This window comes from Neovison vison, chromosome 11 (assembly GCF_020171115.1).
Source record: "Neovison vison isolate M4711 chromosome 11, ASM_NN_V1, whole genome shotgun sequence".
In the NCBI taxonomy this organism is placed as follows: Eukaryota; Metazoa; Chordata; class Mammalia; order Carnivora; family Mustelidae; genus Neogale; species Neogale vison.
The window spans coordinates 172,966,623-172,988,400 of record NC_058101.1 but is presented as its reverse complement, the minus strand read 5'-3'; the positions used below and the strand labels follow the sequence as shown (position 1 = coordinate 172,988,400).

The 21,778-nt window shown below is 41.2% G+C and overlaps 1 protein-coding gene across 2 annotated transcripts in view; it reads right to left on the bottom strand.

Moving 5' to 3' along the window:
• Window positions 1-268: 268 nt before the first annotated feature.
• The window catches only part of INTS10 (integrator complex subunit 10), a 38,127-nt gene continuing 16,617 nt past the window's right edge, over window positions 269-21,778 (bottom strand). Inside the window, exons 13-18 of one of the 2 annotated variants that reach the window (XM_044225269.1) lie at window positions 20,221-20,329; window positions 8,021-8,100; window positions 6,777-6,939; window positions 5,815-5,908; window positions 2,840-2,917; window positions 269-683 (exon numbers count right to left, since the gene is read on the bottom strand). In XM_044225269.1, the coding sequence (XP_044081204.1) occupies window positions 527-683; window positions 2,840-2,917; window positions 5,815-5,908; window positions 6,777-6,939; window positions 8,021-8,100; window positions 20,221-20,329 (681 nt within the window). In that variant the 3' untranslated portion in view covers window positions 269-526. The remainder of the gene's footprint in view (window positions 684-2,839; window positions 2,918-5,814; window positions 5,909-6,776; window positions 6,940-8,020; window positions 8,101-20,220; window positions 20,330-21,778) is intronic. The other variant, XM_044225270.1, reaches the window with a different exon arrangement.

Sequence of the window (21,778 nt, the reverse complement as noted above, 5' to 3'; positions counted from 1 at the left end):
AGGGAGGCGGTGCCTTCCCTGGGCTGGTGCACAGACCCACCCCCCCACACCCCACACCCACAGCTCCCTCATGGGAGTTCACTCAAGTTCATTCTGGCATGAAGGTTTTAGGTATTAAAACTTCCTGCATGGAAAGGTGTGAAAGTATGTTGAAACATAATACCTACTGAAGCCTAACTATGGAAAATAAGACCTTGAGATTATGAAAAATATTCATTTACATAAAGCGAAGTCTTGTTCAGAAACTTGTAAGAATCGAAATACATTCTTAAAAGCCCCAAACTTAGGATGATTTTTATTTACAAAACAGGTTCTTTTGTTTTACAAAAATTACAAAAAATGACTCTGAAAAATAGAGATAGCTTCTCAGACTCTTGGGAACTAATTTTAAGCAACCAAGGAGTTGAACTCAGAAGGTTTTCTTCTTTCAAAGAGTTGTAACGGCAACATTCACGAATGCTTTATGTCTTCACAAAAAATCCCACGGCTCTGAGCTGCCCTTCCTCTGGAGGAAAGGGTTCCCCGGTCAGGCTAGAGTCTGGAGGAGCAAGATCTTCTCGTTGATGCAGAACCTGTGCAGCACGACCATCAAGTTCTCGCCACAGCGTGACACCTGGCGCTCCATGGCCAGGCGGAAGTCCTCCTTCACACCCTTGGTGATGCCCCGAGTGACTGTGTGGTGCCTGAGGGCAGCGACAGGGAAACAGAGGGGACACCACAGTTAGTGCCGGCATCCCCGGTCAGTGTTTCTGGGGCAGGTGTAAAACCTGACTGAAATCTAAGTAAAAAAATTCAGAAAGGAAGAAAGGCCCTAACCAAACAACCCCCCTGCCCATTCCTTCTCAGAAAGACATAAAACTAGAGAGACGTGTTTCCCACTCAATAAAAGGGGATCTTTTAAGCATCTAAACGTCTGGTCAAATGCCACTTGCTTTGCTTCTCAACTCTTGCAGCTCTGACACTATGCATCCCTGTGCTGACTTGTGCACGGTTCTGTACCTTTGGGCCAACTGGGCCCAGTCCACATGGCCACACAGTTCATGTCTGGACAAGCCAGCCGAGCGTGAGCACAGAGGCAGCAGCAGGGAGGAGGGAAGCCAGAACGAGCCCGTCACCACACCGAGTTGGGGCCTGGGGCCCTGTGGGAAGGCTCAGAAAGGCCTGGGGCTTGTACTCAGCCACTGGGGTTCCTTCCAAGTGTGTCTCTCTCCCGGTGATGCCAGAACAGGACAGCTCTGCTGAGCTCATCCAGACTCACATCTGTTTGAGAAGCTGGAGGAGCTGCAGGTCCCAAGACGAGAGTCTGGCAGACGTGGGTAGAGAGAAGCAGACTCACTGAAGAATAGCCAGTGTCCTGAAAAGCCTGCTGGGCCCAGAGCTGGTCCCCGTGCTCAGGAGAAGGGTCAGTGGGAGCACAAGAAAAGTTCTAGCTATACCCAGAAGCTGTGCTGTGGAGAAGGAGCTCACAAAGGAAATCCCAGAAAACTTAAGATGTCAAATTGAAGAAAGGAAAAATCTAGCAAAATTTGCTGGGTTGTTGAAAGGAGTTTTAACTACAGGGTCAGTACTTCAGTGGGTTTAGACCATTAGAAGGCACCTCCATTCCCCACCTCGACTGCCTAACTTCCCTCAGACACAATGACAGGGATTTCAAATGAGATTTTTATGTATTGGCCAAAACAAAATTGTTGAAACCACTCTAAATGTTCCTGTTTTGTTTTATTTTTTAAATTTGTGTACTGTTGTATAAAATAAGTACAACAGAAGTCAAAAAGTTGCCATGCAACAGGAGGAAAAACAAAACTAGGCTCTGCCAACTAGTAAAGATACTACAGGACAGTCTGCAATGCCCACGGGCATTTGAGAGAACTATGCCAACAGCAGCAGTGCCAGGGAGAAAACACGGTTCTTTGTGGATGTTTCTAGTGAAGTCAGCTGGTTAATTCCGTAATTAGGACATGGTGTCAGTGAGGCTGAGGCTATGAGGCCCACTGGGAATGGGCATAGACCCATGTAGGCCATCCTGAGATACTGTTCTTCTGGGTCCCAGACTGCAACCCCTGATGGGAGCCAACCCTTGAGCGACCGAGAGTTACTGGTATTTGCAGACAACAAGCTAAAGGGCTTTGAAAGCTCAAAGCAAACTCTTCCCTTCATGCTAGTAAAAATACAATAAAATGTTGTGTCCTGCTAATCATGGTTCAATGATACTGTTTCTACAGATAAAGCAATACAACTCCATTCTATTTCTATCAGTCTCTATCCCTCTGGTGAGTGTGGCTGAAGAAGAGAATTAGTCAGCTTTTGTGGTTTAAGGACAGGAGAAATCAGCTAATAAATGCAGCATACCAAGGATTTTCAGTTTAGAAAGGGAAGGTCTGGAAAATCAGTGAATGCTGTGCTAAGGCCCGGTTACACCAGAACATCGACACTGGTCACTAATATGGAAATCCATGAATAAAAATTTCCTTAAAATGAGCTTTGGCATCCTTAAATATTTATGACTGAATGCCTTATGTTTTATCAAAAGAGAATCACAACCTAATGCCTAACCTAATGTGTGCTTAATCTAACACAGTTTTATATAACTTTTGTTTTTTTTTTCTTCCTCCAGATCCATAATGATTTTTAAATCGAACACAAAAACATTGGCAACTTATGGAAAAAAAATAAGAAATGTTACAATATTACAACCAGATGGTTTGCCAAGGAATGCAGAACAAATTAAAAAAATAAATAAAGCATGAAAAAGAGCACTGAGGAACAGAGAGCTGGAAACCATGGGCAGTACAACATGTTGACAGACGGCACACTATGAGCAGTGTTTTCCACGTGGTACCTGTCAGCAGTCTGTATGCTGGGCTGAAGCACAGGTAAGAATTCCTGCTGCAGTAACCCCATGGGAGGACTAGAAGGCCTTTAAAAAACAGCAAACAGCAGCATTCAAACACCCACACCGACTCGCCCTGCACTGCAAAAACAACACGCCAGAGAAAATGCACAAGACTGGAACAGACTATGCGGAAACCCCTGAACCTCCATGGCCCCCCCGGGACACAGCGGTGTCTTTCGGGAGGACGGGAGAAGCTAGCAGTCCTCTCCCTGCACCTGCTGCTGGGGCATGTCCAGAGCATCTTGTGCCTGGGCCCCAAGCTCAGCCCACTCGAGGTTTGGTGTAAAAGCAGCCACCGAGAAAGAGGATGACAAGACGCAATGAAACGGCGGTGCGGAGAGGGGGTCACACTTGAGAAGACATGTTTTTTAATCCAGCCTCCACTCTCCACTCTGCTCAAGCCCCCGCCAGAGATGGACTGGGGGGCTTCTGGTAACCATCTTTGCCAGGTCTGAAGCCCCAGACTGAAGAGGCCCTTCTGGGATGACTAGAGGGCCTGGCCATGTTTTTGACCAAGAAAGGCTGAGCCTTAATTTCAGTAAGTATCGAGTAAAGGAACAGACACGGAGAATAAAATGTCTGGGACCCATAGCCTTGCTGAATTCGAAACAAAGAATTAGTGCATAGGACACGTTTTTTTCCATTTTCACCCAGTCTAATACAACTAAGATACTGCAAATATTGGCAAAGAACTAGTTCTCTATTTTAAAATATGTTAAGGACAAAGTGTCTTTGTTCTGTTGGTCAGGCTCCGGGTGCGCTCAGCATTGGTACTGTACCCGCTAGCGTCTGAGCAGAGCGGGACAGACTCACAACCTTACCCAAGGGAGGGGGTGCTGCACACTTCTCACAACACCTCTGCCCCTCAGCTGGGGGTGCCACCCAAAGGTCTGCAGTGGTTTCAGAGAATTTGTTTGGAACCCAAAGGGAAAGGAATATAGATAATTTTGCTCAAGATTCTAATTCTTCCCTTCTTAGTAAGAGCTCTCTGGCTTTATGCAGCTTGCTTTTCCTGCTGGTTAGGCAGAAGTAATCTGAAATGCAGGCTTCCAATGAACTTTGAGACTCGCACAGTGAAGACTAAGCAAGTTTCTAGAATGTCAGCTCACTAAGTAACAATCCCTATTCTTGCTTTCAAACAGAACAACAGGATTCCTAAGAGGCTTAATGGTCTTCTCCAGGGTGTTAGAAGGCATTAAAGTTTATATTGACCAAGGTGGGGGAGCCTGCAATGCTCTCTCAAAGCCTGGAAATGCAGGCTGTGTCTCCCTGCCTTGCCCTAAACAACTCTTTACAGTGATATTATCTGGGTGTCCAAGAGCGCCTGCTTCCATTCCTTGTCCTAGGGTTTGTCTGCACAGAACCATGACACTGTTCAGCTCGATACAAACTGGCTACAGAAGAAAAGGTTCAGTACGAGATCCAACTGCTGATTTAGTAAAAGTCTATTCACTCACACTTCCACAGTTAAGCACTATCTGAAGTGAGAGATCATCTATACATTTAACCCTTAGTAAATGCAGGTGATTCGAAGGCTGTTCCTATACCATGATAATTTGTACCGTGAGTGTTAATGTGGGTTAACTAAAAGGCTATTAATATCAGGCATGTTTTATATATCCAGCCTCAAAACCTAGAAATCTTTCATTTTTAAGCCCACAGAAGGGGCTACCTAAGCTCCCATAGCAACAAGTCATCTTTGTTCTCGAACACTGTTAAGAATATTTTTACCATGCAATTATTTCCCCCCTAGTTCTTATTTGCAGTCTTAGGGAAGGGAATGGAGATGGGAAGATGAGCATGTCCAGCGCATCTTGCCTAAGCAACCTCATGCAGAAAGGTCTCGTGTTTTCAAAAAAGAGCATTTGTTCTTTTATTTTAGATATTTAAAATATCTATTAATCATATTTACAAGGTGAAGGACAAAAACCCCATTTAATCTTCCCATTCTTCAGAATGGATTCCATAAGACCCTCTTCTCAATAGGAGTAATATTTGCGGTCATACATATCCCCAATGCACATTTCGAGCTTCCCCCTCAGCATTTCTAAGGCTCTACAAAGATAAAAAAGATGTGGATTTTTGCTCTCAACAACTGAAAACTCATTCATTTTGCAACTGAGAGAAAAAGGACAAGCTTTTCAGCCTTAGCAATGCTCCCTTCTCACTCGGGACTCAGTCTCTTGCAGTGACTCGGACATGGACTCCCGGCCATGCTGAGTCTGCAGGACGCAAAGGAGGAAGTAGGAAAATAAAGCTATACAGCACAGAGGATCTATTATCCAAACTACATGAGTACTGAAGGATAGAAGCAAGATTTATGAGCTATTTAAAAATCATAAATGGTCACTAACTTCATCTAGATGTGGGAGGGCATGCCTGAGACCAGGCACCCCACCACTATTTCTCGGGCAGGTGTGTTCTTAGAGACACTAGACTCTGCTAGTTTCCTTTGCGCTATGCAAGCAAAGACAACTGCTTGGGAAGGCTTCAGATAAATACTGAAATCCAATTTCTAGATAAAGTCTGTGGCTTTTCCTAATCCACTACAACTTTAATTAAGCATGGCTCTTTCTTAATTAAAAGCGTTCTCTATCTAACCAGAAATTTATAGGATTAGTCTGTACATTTTGGAAAGGAAAAGATAACAGGAATGAGGCTTTCGTTTAGAGGGAAGGTTTCCAAAGTGACAGAAGTATCCCAGTTTAAACAATGTTTTATCAGAAATGTAGTTAAGGAAACACCAAATTGCAAAAGGTACCCAGAATCAAATCTACTCTCTCAAAAACAGAGACCAGGTTTGGATTCCTTTTTTTTTTTTTTTTTTTTAGATTTCCCAAAGCTACAGAAACTTACAAATATTTCCTACAAGCACACGAAAGGTGAGCATGTAGCGTGGGAGAGTGAGACAGCATGCTTACTTGATCAGCATCCCTTGATTGGGCAGTAATTCCAGATGAATTTTCCCACCTTCCTGAGTTCTTAAGTAGGCGAATTCCTCCAGCATATCGATATCTGCAGGCCAGGTTCAGGTTAACCACGTTCAGAAACAAGGTGCCCTATCTCTCAGAGGAGGACCCGGTGGGCAGTGACCAAGTAAATTGCCCACAGCCACCCAGCCAACCAGAGTTAGTACTGGAACCCAGGGCGATATGATTCCCAAACGAACAATTCTTGTACCAACCAGACTACCTCTTAACAATAAGTAGGTTCCTCCTACAGATGCTAATTGAACAGATTCTGTATGGACCTAACAGAAAACTCTTTTGTTTTCTTTATAAGAAATGAAAGGGGCCGTGGGGGTATTGAATCCCCAGAAACAGTTACGTATCTTCCTAGGCCCTTGGACAAGACAGCACATTCCTCACAACTCGAAGGTGGTCTTTCCGTACCAACAGAATGAAACCCAACACTCCCTGCGGCCGGAAGCCGCTGCTGGGCTGGGAGCACGTGTGGCGAGTTCTCAGTGGCAGCTATGACGCCTGTGACATGGAGAGGCCCCAGGAGGCCCTATGCTGACAGATGAAGGCCAATGAACATTCTAGTCTGTGCCCTCACCAGCCACTCTGGGCCTCTCAGGAACTGGAAGGCTCTTCATGTAGGCATCCTGGGTACCTGCCTAGAAGTCACCTGAGGTGGAAAGTGTGACTGAGCTACTCATGTTCCTGATTCGGTGCACCACCTCTGTGAAGCCTTTTAGGACTCTCATGAGAAACCGACTGCCACAGGCCCATTTTTATTCGTCATTCTCTCTCTCTTCCCCCAAAGTAGAGTGAAAATCAGTATTTCTACCTGGAATGATTCATTCACTTCTGTAACATGCATTTATTCTTTAAAAAAAAAAAAGTAAGAATTTCTTATGCTTACACAGGAAAAAGGATACTTGTAACATAGTTGAAAAAATTCTCGTATTGGAAATTTCCTTGTTGGCAAATCTTATTGACAGCTTTCAAGAAAAGATTCTCTCCCCGCGGCCACTCTTGCTGAAGCAAGACGATCACGTGGCCCAGCGCCATGTCGTCCCTGCTGTCCGTGAAAGCCCGGAGCTGCAAGACAAGGATTTGTGCAGACACGGAACGGAAAGGAAATCATGGGGTGATCGTAAATATACCAAGTATCATTTCCTGAAAAAAACGCTGCTTGGTGAAAATATGTGATCTAGGGAGCAGAGGAGAACACGTACCCACCGTGCAAACAACATAAGGGCTTCTGAAGGGCGGTGAGTCCTAACCCAGAAGCCTGGGTTCCCCTGCTGGGAACAAGGTCACTAGCAGTGTGTTCACTGAGCATCCTGACGGGAGCTCGCCGTGCCTGGCAGGCCTGAAGCTCTGGCTTTAGGAAAAGGGCGATAGAAGCTGAGTGGCTGTGTGTGGCAAAGACAAGAATCTGGGGATTTCTTTGAACGGGGAGGGTGGGTAAAGGGTGGGCCAGAAGGCTGGGGAGAGAGAAAGGTTTGGGAGAACATGGACTGGGGAGCAGAAAGCAGTGAGCAACAGGGAAGGAAGTGGCAATGAAATGCAGAACCGGCCCAAGGACTCAATGAGCAGCTAGGCCCCAAATCACACTTTAATCTAATAGTTTCTGTTGCCCCAAGGGATTCTGACCATGAGTGAAGTCTGAGAATTACAGCCCTAAAGCAGAGACCGGATGCTGCTGTTCTCTTGCTCACACACCTTGGTGAAATGCACACTAAGGCTCGGCTCTACCTGCAGCCAAGGGCCTGGTGTTCTTCCGACAGCCTGGAAACCTTCCTGGCTCTGTGGGTGTTCATCCTAAAGCCTGAAACGCTTCCACCTGCTACGTCTTTAGGATAACAAACTTGCCATCCCTCTATGAACCCAATGGCATTTGCAATTTTTCTTCTAGCTAATATATTCTGACATACATAAATTCATAAAATATTTACTGATCATCACTAGAGGCAGGTTATTCGGGTAACTGTCCCAAGCCTATGTGAAAACTGCTCTAGGGTGGGGATCATTTCCTACTCATCTGTGCCTAATGCCTCCTACAGTTACTATCTATTCATTGCTAGCTCCTGCGCTCTCTTGATGCCACCAAGTCACTCCAGATCATCAGAAGTGTTCCAAATTAAACTTTGCCGATGCTAATGAGTCTCCAGCTTACCTTAAAGCAAGCCAGCATCAGATGCAGGCAGTAGGGCATGATGGCCTTGCTGGTACAAGGTAGCAACTTCAGATCGGAACCTGTGCACAAAAGGGCACAATAGGTCTGTTATTAGTGAAGAAAAGGGCTTTGGAAAGTATATATTTAAGACGTTTCCCAGAAAAAAATATAAGCAACAGTCACAGGATTTCAAATATAGTTAAACCACGACTGTATTTCGTGACAGTGAAACTGTCACGTTTTTTGTCACGTTTTTCACGGTTTTTGAATGATCTCCGGATTTATCAATCTTCTTTCCTAACCTTGCTTAAATACTTTTTATTATAAAACATTTTAAATGTAGAGAAACAAACACAGGTGTTTGTAATACTGTGCTCAACACTCAGCTTATAAAATGTTAATGTTTTCCTTTATTTTTTTAAAAATTTAAAAAGGTTTTATTTATTTATTTGACAGAGAGACACAGACAGAGAGAAAAAAAGCAGGGAGAGTGGGAGAGGGAGAAGCAGGCTTCCTGCTGAGCAGGGGGAGCAGATATGGGGCTTGATCCCAGGATCCCAGGATCATGACCTGAGCCAAAGGCAGATGCTTAACAACTAAGCCCACCCAGGCACCCCATTAACATTAACATAAAGTATCACAAATTTAGTTGAAGCCTCTTGTGCACCTTTTCAGCCGTCCTCTTCCCTTCCCCCTAAAGTATTATTCTGAATGCACTGTTTTTCATTCCTCAGCAACAGAGGAAAGTTCTGCAAGTTTTTTTTTTTTTTTTAAGATTTTATTTATTTATTTGTCAGAGACAGAGGGAGAGAGAGCAAGTGAGCACAGGCAGACAGAGAGGCAGGCAGAGGGAGAAGCAGGCTCCCTGCCGAGCAAGGAGCCCGATGTGGGACTCGATCCCAGAACCCTGGGATCATGACCTGAGCCGAAGGCAGTGGCTTAACCCACTGAGCCACCCAGGCGTCCCAGTTCTGCAAGTTTTTAGTCTACTATATAAATGGTGTCATACTGTATGCATCCTTCTGCAAACCGTTTTTGATATGAATACCAATAGCTCTAGTTCATTGATTTTCAATGTTTATACAGTATTCTATTTACATGACACAATACATTTACCCATTCTTTTATGGTAGACAGGGAGATTTCCATTTTTTTCTATTACAAACAATGTTAAAATAAACATTCTTATATATATTTTCTTGTGCACTTGTGGGAAAAAAAAAAAAAACAAAACCTTAGGCAACAGTTTTCAAACCGAGACCTTAATCTTTTCCTTTCTGGCATGTTTTCTTTATATCCTAAATCCTTCTCTACCCTAAGGATGAAAGTAGCAAGAAACCATGGAGATCCTGTACACACATAATTATACATGTTCATGTGTCTAAAACAGAAGGTTCAAGAAATACAATTTGCCCCTTTCACAGGAGATCTCATTTTAATAATAATATTATATTCTATCTCATTAAAAAAAGAGAACGGTTGAAATTCATGACCTGGGAGGTGAGGACCCAACTTTGAAAAGCACTGATCTAAGGGATTTAACTAGAAGACGTATGTAACTAGGTAATGAGATGTTTGACCTGGAATGGTTAAATTGGTCTCCATAGTGATGGTATGAGTTTATATACCTTCCAGAAAGAGATGGACAATTTGTATCTTCACATCTGATAGTCGGTATTGCCACCCTGCATTCTGACCTGTCTGATATGGTAGCTTACCGTTTTTTAACCCAAATTTCTCACACTGCTAATGGGTCCCTTCCAGTGGTTTCTGGTCATCTGGATTTCTCCTTGTATGAATCTGCTGTTTGTATTCTTTGCCTGTTTTTCTATGACAGGTTGTCTGGTTGGCTGGTTGTTTCTTACTGGTTTGAAGGAGCTCTTTCCAAATCCTGGATACAAAGTTCTTGTTGATTCTCCATGCTGTGTAAATTTCTTGCAGGCTATGGCTTATCCTGTCACTTTGTCACAGTATCTGTCACAGTTGTTGCTATTTTTTTTTTTTAAAGATTTTATTTATTTATTTGACACACAGAGAGAAATCACAGGCAGGCAGGCAGAGAGAGGCAGAAACAGGCTCCCCGCTGACGCTGACGCAGGGCTCCATCCCAGGACCCTGAGATGATGACCTGAGCTGAAGGCACAGGCTTAACCCTCTGAGTCACCCAGGCGCCCCACTGTTGCTATTTTAATTTAATGGGACTAAATTTACTTACCTTTTCCTTTCTGTTGTGTGGTTTTTGTAGCCTAATCATTCTCTACCTAGAAAGCCCAAAGAATCCTTTCTTCTAAAAGCTTGAAAGTTTTACTTTTCATTTTTAAATCTTAAAATTTAAATAATTTTTGTGTAGTGGGAAGGCAAGATCACATTTTTATTATTTTTATATTTGATCAATTGCCTCATTACCACTTATTGGATAAACTCATTCTTGGCCCACTGAATTATAATACCACCTGTTTCTTAGTTCTCTGTTGTGTTCCATTAGTCAGTCTCTGTGCCAACACTATACTACCTCTATTAAAATAAGTCTTGAAGTCAGCTGGGTCCGGTCTTAAGCTACCTGATCTGCTTCTGTTTCAGAGACACTATTTCTGAAGGGGTCTGGGCTGTATCTTCTTCTTCTTTTTTTTAAGTCCTCCATGTACCTTAAACACTTTCAGTAATAATCAAGACTGTCATGCTTTTGTCTTTTAGGAAGATTTTAGTGTCCTAATAAATCTACCTACCAGTCACAAAGACCTTTTCTTTTTTCAAAAATGAAAATAAATGTTTATTTAAAATTATCTATTATACCATATTGTTTGCTTTTCTGTTACATATTACTTATTTTTTAAGTTCAACTAGCCAACATGTACATTAGTTTCAGATGAAGTGTTCAATAATTCATCAGTTGCATATCCAGTGCTCATCACATCATGTGCCCTCCTTAATGCCCATCACCCAATTACCCCATTCTCCCACTCACCTCCACTCCAGCAACCCTCAATGTGTTTCCTATATTTAAGAGTCTCTCATGGGGGGCGCCTGGGTGGTTCAGTGGGTTAAAGCCTCTGCCCTCGGCACAGGTCATGATCCCAGAGTCCTGGGATCGAGCCCCACATCGGGCTCTCTGCTCAGCGGGGAGCCTGCTTCCTCCTCTCTCTCTGCCTACTTGTGATCTCTGTCTGTCAAATAAATAAGTAAATAAACAAAATCTAAAAAAAAAAAAAAAAAAAAAAAGTCTCTCATGGTTTTTCTTCCTCTCTGATGAAATCCCATTCAGTTTTCCCTCCCTTCCCCCATGATTCTCTGTACGGTTTCTTATATTCCACTTAAGAGTGAAACCATATGTTAATTGTCTCTCTTTTCTTTTGCTTAGTATAATACCCTTCAGTTCCAGGTCTATGTAAATGGTAAGTAGTCATCCTTTCTGATGGCTGAGTAATAATTCATCATATATATATAATCATATCTATATAGATATGATTATATATACATACTGTTTTCTTTATCTGTTCATCTGCTGATGGACATCTTGGCTCTTTCCATAGTTTGGCTATTGTGGACATTGCTGCTATAAACCCTGGGGTACAGGAGCCCCTTTGGATCACTATGTTTGTATCTTTGGGTTAAATACCCAGTACTGCAATTGCTGGTCATAGAGTAGCTCTATTTTTAACTTAAGGAACCTCTGTACCTTTTTCCAGAGTGGCTACATCAGCTTGCGTTCCCACCAACAGTATAGAGGGTTCCCCTTTCTCCGCATCCTCGCCAATACCTGTTGTTTCCTGAGTTGTTAATTTTGGCCATCCTGACTGGTGTGAAGTGGTATCTCCTTGTGGTTTTGATTTGTATTTCCCTGATACCCAGGGATGTGGAGCATTTTTTCATGTGTCTGTCACCCGTTTGTATGTCTTCTTTGGAGAAATGTCTGTTCACATCTTCTGCCCATTTCTTAACTGGATTGGTTTTTGGGTGTTGAGCTTGGTATATTCTTTATAGATCTTGGATACTGGCCCTTTATCTGATATGTCATTTACAAATATCTTCTCCCATTCTATAGCTGTCTTTTGGTTTTCCTGTTTCCTTTGTTGTGCAGAAGATTTTTAATTTTGATGAAGTCCCAACAGTTCATTTTTGCTTTTGTTTCACTTGCTTTTGAAGACATGTCAAGCAAGAAGCTGCTGTGGCCAGTGTCAAAGAGGTTACTGCCTTCGTTCTCCTCTAGGATTTTGATGGATTCCTGTCTCACACTGAGGTCTTTCATCCATTTTGAGTCTAATATTTTTTAGTGTGGTGTAAGAAAATGGTGCAGTTTCATTCTTCTGCAAGTGGCTGTCCGATATTCCCAACACCATTTGTTGAAGAGACTGTCCTTTTTCCATTGGATATTCTTTCCTGCTTTGTCAAAGATTAGTTAACCAGAGAGTTGAGGGTCAATTTCTGGGTTCTCTATTCTGGTTAATTGATCCATGCATCTGTTTTTGTGCCAGTACCATACTGTCTTGATGATGACAGCTTTGTAATAGATCTTGAAGTCTGAAATTGTGAAGCCATCAGCTTTAGTTTTCTTTTGCAATATTCCTCTGGCAATTTGGGGTCTTTTCTGCTTCCATACAAATTTTAGGATTGTTTGTTCCAGCTTTGTGAAAAATGTTAATGTATTTTGACAGGGACTGCACTGAATGTGTAGATTGCTCTGGGTAGCATAGACATTTTAACAGTATTTATTCTTCCAGTCCATGAAACTAGAATGTTTTTCCGTATCTTTGTGTCTTCCTCAATTTCTTTCATAAATGTCCTGTAGTTTTTATTTTTATTTTTATTTATTTATTTATTTTTTAAAAGATTTTATTTATTTATTTGACAGACAGAGATTACAAGTAGCAGAGAGGCAGGCAGAGAAGAGAGGGGAAAGCAGGCTCCCTGCCGAGCAGAGAGCCCGATGCGGGGCTCGATCCCAGGACCCTGGGATCATGACCTGAGCTGAAGGCAGAGGCTTTAACCCACTGAGCCACCCAGGCGTCCCTGTCCTGTAGTTTTTAGAATACAGATCCTTTACCTCTTTGGTTAAGTTTATTCCTAGGTATCTTACGGTTTTTGGCACAATGGTAAATGGGGTCAATTCCTTAAATTCTCTCTTGTTAGTGTATAGAAATGCAACTGACTTCTGTGCATTGATTTTATATCCTGCCATGTTGCTGAATTCCTGTATGAGTTCTAGCAATATTGGGATGAAGTCTTTTGGGTTTTTCACATGAACTATCATGTCATCTGCAAAAAGAGAGATTTTGACTTCTTTGAAAATCTTCTTGTCTGACTGCGGAGGCTGGGACTTCCAGTACTATGTTAAACAGCAGTGAAGAGAATGGGCATCCCTGTTGTATTCCTGACTTTAGGGGAAAAGCTCTCAGTTTCTCTCCATTGAGAATGATATTCACTATGGGCTTTTTGTAAATGGCTTTTATGATATTGAGGTTTGTTCCCTTTATCCCTACACTGTGGAGAATTTTAATCAAGAAAGGATGCTGTATTTTGTCAAATGCTGTTTCTGCATCAATTGAAAGGATCATACAGTTCTTGTCCTTTCTTTTAAGAATGTGATGTATCATGCTGTTGATTTGCAAATGTTGAACCAGGCTTGCAGCCTAGGAATAAATCCCACTTGGTCATGGTGAATAATCCTTTTAATGTACTGCTGGATCCTACTGGCTAGGATCTTGGTGAGAATTTTGGCATCCATGTTCATCAGGGAAATTGTTCTGTAATTCTCCTTTTCGGTGGGGTCTTTGTCTGGCTTTGGGATCAAGGCAATGCTGGCCTCCCATAGAACAAGTTTGGAAGTTTTCCTTTTTTTAAAAAAAAACAAAACAAAACAAAAACAGCTTCAGAAGAATAGGTATTAGTTCTTCCTTCAATGTCTAGTAGAATTCCCCTGGGAAGCCATCCAGCCCTTGACTCTTGTTTTTGGGAGATTTTTGATTACTGCTTCAATTTCCTTGTTGGTTATGGGTCTGTTCAGGTTTCCTATTTCTTCCTGTCTTGGTAGTTTATAAGTTTCCAGGAATGCATCCATTTCTTCCAGATTGCCTAAACTGCTGGCATATAGTTGCTCATAATATGTTTTTTCTTTCTTCTTCTTCTTTTTTTTTTTTTTTTTTTGGTTAAAGATTTTATTTATTTGACAGACAGAGATCACAAGTAGGCAGAAGAGGCAGGCGGGGGCGGGGATGCAGGCTCCCCGTCGAGCAGATAGTCTGATGCAGGGTTCCATCCCAGGACCTGGGATCATGACCTGAACTGAAGGCAGAGGCTTTAACCCACTGAGCCACCCAGGCGCCTGCTCATAATATGTTCTTAAAATTATTTTTATTTCCTTGGTGTTGGTTATGATCTCTCCTCTCTCATTCATGATTAATTTGAGTCCTTTCTCTTTTTTGGGGGGTAAGTCTTAAAGATACTTTTTTTCAGACCTTTTTTAAAAAGTCATTTTTTTAATTTAGATCTTTTTAATTCTTCCAAAAACTAGCTTTTAATTTCATTGACCTATTCTACTGTTCTTTTGGTTCCTATCTCATTGATTTCTACTCTAATCTTTATTATTTCTCTTCTACTCAGTTTAGACTTTATTTGTTGTTCTTTCTCCAGGTCTTTTCAGTGTAAGGTTAGTGTGTTTATTTGAGACTTTCCTAGTTTTCTTTTTTCAAAAGATTTTATTTATTTATTTGACAGAGATCACAAGTAGGCAGAGAGGCAGGCAGAGAGAGAGGGGAGAAGCAGGCACCCCGCTAAGCAGAGAGCCCAATGCGGGGCTCGACCCCAGGACCCTGGGATCATGACGTGAGCTGAAGGCAGAGGCTTTAACCCACTGAGCCACCCAGGCGCCCCAGAAAATTTCCTAATTTTCTGAGAAAGGTTTGTATTGCTATGTATTTCCCTCTTAGGACCACCTTTGCTGTATCCCAAAGGTTTTCAACAGTTGTGTTTTCATTTTCATTTGTTTCCATGAGTTTTAAAAATTCTTCTTGTATTTTCTGGTTGACCCATCCATTCTTTAGTAGGATGTTCTTTAACCTCCAAGTGTTGAATTATTTCCAAATTTCCTGTTGTGACTGAGTTCAATTTTCAAAGAATTGTGGTCTGAAAATTTGTAGGGAATAATCCCAATCTTCTGCCACCAGTTGAGACCTGATTTGTGACCCAGTATGTGAACCATTCTGGAGTATGCTCCATGTGTACTTGAGAAGAATGTGCATTCTCTTGCTTTAGGAAGAAATGCTCTGTATATATCTGTGAAGTCCATCTGGTCCAATGTGTCATTCAAAGCCCTTGTTTTCTTCTTGATATTCTGCTTAGATGATCTGTCCATTGCTATGAGTGGGGTGTTGAATTCCTCTACTATTACTGTATTATCAATGTGTTTAATTTGGTTATTAATTGGTTTATATAATTGTCTGCTCCCAAGGTAGGAGAATATTTATGATCGTTATATCTTCTTGTTGGATAGACAGTTTAAGTGTGATTTAGAGTCCTTCTTCATCTCTTTGGTTTAAAATCTAATTTGTCTGATATGAGGACTGCTACCCCAGCTTTCTTTCAATGTCCATTAGTATGATAAATGGTTCTCCATCCTCTCACTATCAGTTGGGAGGTGTCTTTAGGTCTAAAATGAGTCTCTTGTAGATAGCATATGGATGGCTCTTGCTTTTTTAAATTCAATCTGATACAATGTGTCTTCTGTTCACAGCATTTAGCCCAATTACATTCAGTAACTATCAAAAGATAATGAATTTAGGGGTGCCTGTGTGGCTCAGTGGGTTAAGCCGCTGCCTTCAGCTCAGGTCATGATCTCAGAGTCCTGGGATCGAGTCCCACATCGGGCTCTCTGCTCAGCAGGGAGCCTGCTTCCCTCTCTCTTTCTCTGCCTGCCTCTCTGCCTACTTGTGATTTCTCTCTGTCAAATAAATAAATAAAATCTTTAAAAAAAAAAAAAAGATAATGAATTTAGTGCCACTGTATTACCTGTAAAGTCCCTGTTTCTGTAGATTGTCTCTGTTTCTTTCTGGTTCATGTTACTTGTGGGCTCTCTCTTTGCTTACAGGATCCCTTTTAATATTTCTTGCAGGGCTGCTTTAGTAATCACAAATTCTTTTAGTTTGTTTGTCCTAGAAGCTCTTTATCTCTCCTTCCATTCTGAATGACAACCTTCCTCCTGGCTGCATGTTTTTCTCATTTAGTACCCTGAATGTATCATGCCAACCCCTTCTGGCCTGCCAGGTCTCTGTGGATAGGTCTGCTGCCAGTTTAATATTCCTACTCCTGTAGGTTAAGAACCTCTTGTCTGGAGCTGCTTTCAAGATTTTCTCTTTATCGCTGAAGTTTGCAAGCTTCACTAATGCATGTTGGGATGACGATCTATTTTTATTGATTTTGAGGGGTTTCCTTCCCCATATTAGCTAAGTTCTCAGCTACAATTTACTCAAATATATTTTCTGTCCCTTTCTATTCTTCCTCTGGGACCACAATAATCCAAATATTGTTTCGCTTTATGGTTTTGCTGATTTCTCAAAGCCTCCCCTCATGGTCCACTAGTTGTGATTTTCTCTTCTGCTCAGCTTCCTTCCTTTCCATCATCTTGTTTTCTACATCACTAACTCTCTCTTCTGCCTCATTTACCCAAACTGTTACAGCATCCATTTTTATACTGCATCTCAGTTAAAGCATTTTTTAAAAAAGATTTTATTTATTTATTTGACAGAGAGAGAGACAGTGAGAGAGGGGATACAAGCAGGGGAAGCAGGAGAGGGAGAAGCAGGCTTCCTGCTGAGCAGGTAGCCTGAGGCGGGGCTCGATCCCAGGACGCTAGGATCACGACCTGAGCTGAGGGCAGATGCTTAATGACTAAGTCACCCAGGTGCCCCTCAGTTAAAGTATTTTTAATTTCAACCTGATTAGATCTCAGTTCTGTACTAAGAGATTCTCTAGAGCTTTTTATGCTTTTTTCAAGCCTAGCTATTAACTTTATAATTGATATCCTGAATTTCACCTCTGATATCTTACTTGTATCAATACTGCTTAGATCTGTAGCAGAGTATTACCTCTGGTTCTTTCTTTTGTTGTGAATTCCTCCTTCTAGTCATTTTGCCCAGAGAAGAATGAATGAGTGAGAGAACAAAATCAAAAATATCAACCACAACCCAAGACAAATACACACTAGAAAAGTCTGAAAAGGTCAGAAACCAAAAAAGACAAGAAAAAGGAAAAAAAAAGAAAAGAAGAGAAAAAGGAGAGAATATAATCTCCCAGGTGGACAAAACAGAGCAATCCACTTGGTCCTGGGTGTATTTTGGTCTGTTTGTTAGAAGACACTAAATCCCAAAATTGTAAAGAACATAAAACATATATACAAAAATAAAAATTAATACAGGGAAAGGAAGCCAAAAAGACTATATTTATAAAATGTAATTATAAAAATTAAAAAAAAAGAAAAGACTTCAAGAGTTGCTCCAATAAGAAACTAGTTGAGAAGGAAAAAAAAAAAAGAAAAGGAAAATTTAAGCTGAAAAATAAACGAATCATGAGGAAAGAAACCCTGGAATTCTATATACTATTTTCCCTATCCCTGGAGTTTGGCAGTTCTGTGTGCTCTGTAAACTTGGCATCTGCCTGATGTTCCAGCTGATCTTCTGGGGAAGGGCCTGCCACTCTGATTCTCAGGTGTCTTTGCCTGGGGAGAGCAGCACTGTCCCTTGCTAGGGCGTGGGCTCTGAGTAAGCGGTTTCCAGTTGCTTTATGTGGTTTTTGTTCCCGAGAGGCTTTCTGTGCCACTCTAGATGAGAGTAAAAATGGGTCGATCTTCAGCACTGGAGCTGAAAGACTGCGGTCCCTCTCCCTTTAAGGAAACCCTAAGGGAAGAGCAGTCTACGTTTTTGTGTGTACCAAACTCTGCAGGCTCCTGTGGCTTGCATTCCCATCAATTCTCCCAGGGGAGGGAGGAAGGTTGCTCTAAGCCTGCTGCGTCCCCCACATGGGCAGCAATACTTTTTTTTCCTAAAAAATGTTATCATTTTAGCTTTCCATTTAGTCTCGGCTCCATCTCAAATTGGTTTTAGTGAATAATGTGACACAAAGCTTGAAGATCCTTTTTCTTTCTACACCAGAGGTCCTTTGTTCCAGCACCAATTGGCTGAAAAGGCCTTCCTTTCTCCAAAGAATTGGTCTGGTGCCTTCACTGAAAATCATTTGACCATATCTGTACGGGTCTCTTTCTGGATTTTCCACTCTTATGCCAATACTGTCTGGATAACTGTGGCTTTCTATTAGAAGTCTTGCTATCAGGTGGGTAAGTTGTCCAGTTTTGTTATCTTTTTCAAAACCGTTTTAGCTAGATTGCACTTCCCTATAGATTTTAGAATCGAATTTGTCAATTTCTACAAAAAAAAAAAGTCTGCTGGGATTTTGACTGGGATTGCACTGGGTCTATAGGTACTTTTGGGGAGAACTGGCACCCTAACATGAGTATCCTAATATGAGTCTTCTAACCTATGAACATGATTTTGCACACTTTTCAATAAATTTTTCCCAAAGTATTTCATGGTTTTTGATGTTATTCTATTTGGAGATTCTGTAGGCTTTTCTAATATAGCCCCATATGTAGCTACAGTCATACCTGTAAACGAAGACAGCAGTCTTCAACCTTTATGCTTCCTTTTTCTTCCCTACTGTGCTGGCTACAAGGTCCAGCATGCTGAGTTGAAGTGGTAAAAGCAAACACTCTTGTATCGTTGCTGATTTTGGGGAAAGTATTTGCTATTTCATAGTTAAGGATGATGCTGAGAACAACTATTTCTAGCTTGCTAAGATTTTTTTTTAAAAACCATGAATGATCTGAAAATAAATAAATTGGAAAAAAAATAAAAGTCACCATCTTTATAAAAAAAAAAAAACCATGAATGATAAATGCAAACATAATGGAACCTATCTGCATCTATTAAGAGAATCATGATTTTTCGCCTTTACTGTGCTAAAGTGGTGATATTACAGTGACTGATTTTTTCTACGTTAAATCAACTTTGCATTCCCACTCTACTTGATCATATGTGTTATCCTTCTTATATACTGCTGTATTTAATTTGCTAACATTTTTTGAGGACTTTGGGAATCTATGTTTATGATGGATATTGGCCTTTAATGTCCTTTTCTGGCAATGCTCTTATTTGGTTTTGCTGTTAGGGTTATGTTTGCCTTAAAAACTGAATTGGGAAGCATTCCCTCTTTCTCTATTTTCTCCAAGAATATGTGTAGGATAGGTGTTATTTCTTCCTAAGTGCTAGAGAGAATTCACCAATGAAGCCATTTCAATCTGGAGTTCTGTGGGAAAGTTTCAGATAATAATTTAATTTCTTTGATAGATGTAGAACATTCATATATTCTATTTCATTCGGTTTCAGTTTTGGCAAGTTGTGTTTCTCAAGGAATTTTCCCATTTCCTCTAAATTGTTGAATTTATTGGTATAGAGTTATTAGTAATTTATTCTCTTCGCGTCCTTTTGATTGCAGTAGGATCTGCAGTGAAAATTATTCTTTCATTCCTGCTATTGGTAACTTGTGCTCACTTTCTTCCTGATTAATTTTGTTAGGAATTTATCTTTTTTTTTTTCTTTCAAAAAAACAACTTTTAGCTTTATTAATTTCCTTGATTTTATTTTCTATTGCATTGATTTCTGCACTTATTATTTCCTGTCTTCTACTTTCTTTAGGTTTCATTTGCTTACCTTTTTCTAACTTCTAATGTAGAAACTTAGAACCCTGACAGTGAATCTCTTTTCCTTTCTTATGTAAGCATTACAACTAAATTTATGTAGGTTTTCAAGCAATGTGTTCCTTGAGGTGAAGCTCAAAATAGCCTGAGAGGGAACGGACAGGAGATACTTCTTAACTAATCATTCCCAAGTTTTCTGAGAATTGGTAGAGATAAGAAAAGGAGTTCAGGATACTCCTCAGAGATAACAAACTTAGGAAATGAAGAGAACTTTGGGAGAAAGATTTATAGCTGCTTATGAAATCAGTGCCAAGGACAAGCTTGGCAAGAGATTAACTTTTTATACAGTTTGTTAAATCCCTCAGATCACATAGTATTATTTCATCAGGAATTGTAAAGAATTTCCCAGCCTTGGGTCCTAGAGCCATATTACAAAATAAGAATAAAACTTGCACTGTACCTTTTCTAAATTTGGGCTTTATTTTTGAGGGTTCTTCCTGTGATTTGCCTCCATCTTGAATGGGGAGTACCATGTAGCACATCAAATCAAGGACTTTTTCACATGTCATCTAAAGAAGATCAGATGAAAAGGTACCAATCTGAAATTTTCTCATTGAAAGCAAATCAACAGAATACTAATATATGTGTAGCAGACGACTGGGCAAGGTATGCACATGGAGGTCTGTAGCACTATCTCAAGACTCTGTGAGACCATTACCGTTTGCTCAACAGCAAAAATGTAGAAAAGGTAACTGAGATTGAATCGGGGTACTAGACTTTTGGGGGAATAATAACTCCTTCTTTGCTGTTAAAACGAAAAAGCAAAAATGAAAAATCAGTCAAGTATTAACTAAACCCCCAATGCGTTTAACAGCACAGTGGCATCCAAAAGAAGTAGGCCCATCTTAAAGGCATTCACTAACTCACTGAATAGAACAATCAACAAAATGGGACACAGAGTACTGAAATACATGATATGATATAGAGCATAATGTAAAATGAAGGAGAAACAAGGTAGGAAGATTTTCCTTATCTCAGCCTTAAAGGGACGGAAGAATTTGGAATGTGAAAAAGAGAAAAAAGGGTTTTAGTGGAGGAGAGAAAGATGTGGGGAAGGGCTGGGTACTGTTTAGGTGATTAGGTGAGGGGAAGGAGGGTGTGGTTTAGGAAATAACACAGGCAAAACCAGTCTGATGTAGTGCTGGTGGCTGAGGGAGGCCTCAAGTGCCACACTGGTGTTGGGGGGAGGGGGGATTGCTCTCGATCTATAGTGAGTGAGCCATCATCTATGGTCTACCTGTTCAAATTCTAATAACAGCTAGATTCCAAGTGAGGAACATGTTCTATGCATTTAGCACAACCTTCTTATTATCCCCATTTTACAGATGAGGAAGTGGAGTGTTAAACCCATGCTTCCCACCCTTTTCCATGTCTTGACACATCCAGAAATATTTGTAAGGCTGCTCAGAGCTGGCAGAATTAACTGGGGGCTCTGGCTGCCTCAAGCCACAGCTAACTGAGAGGGTTGGTATCTTGGCACATCCAGAACTCACCCAGGGCCCAGGGTTGTGAATCTCCAGCTTGAAGAGCTCGACAGCTTGGTAGTTCAGAACTTGAATGCTGGAGTTAGACAGTTTGGTGAGGTAACTTGACCCAGGTCATAGAGCTAAGAGGTGGTGGGGCCATGATGTGGACTGCAGAGTCCTATGTCCACCTCCAGCCAATTTGTTCTGTAAATCTTTTCTTGACTGCATGGACCCCAGTGAAAACACCCTTTCCTGAAGGACAGGAAGGACTGTGCATATGTCAGGGCATACCACTTAGTATTTGATTTTTCACTGTCTTCAATAGATACTTGCACTTTTCTCTGTAACTCATATTGTATGTCCTGAATCAGGGATCCCCCATTCTCCATACCCTGCTTATATGTCTACCCCCACACACAGTTCAACTCTGGACAATGAGGAAGTCAGTACTTCTGTTAAGGGGAACAATGACAGCAATCTCTTGAAAGCAAT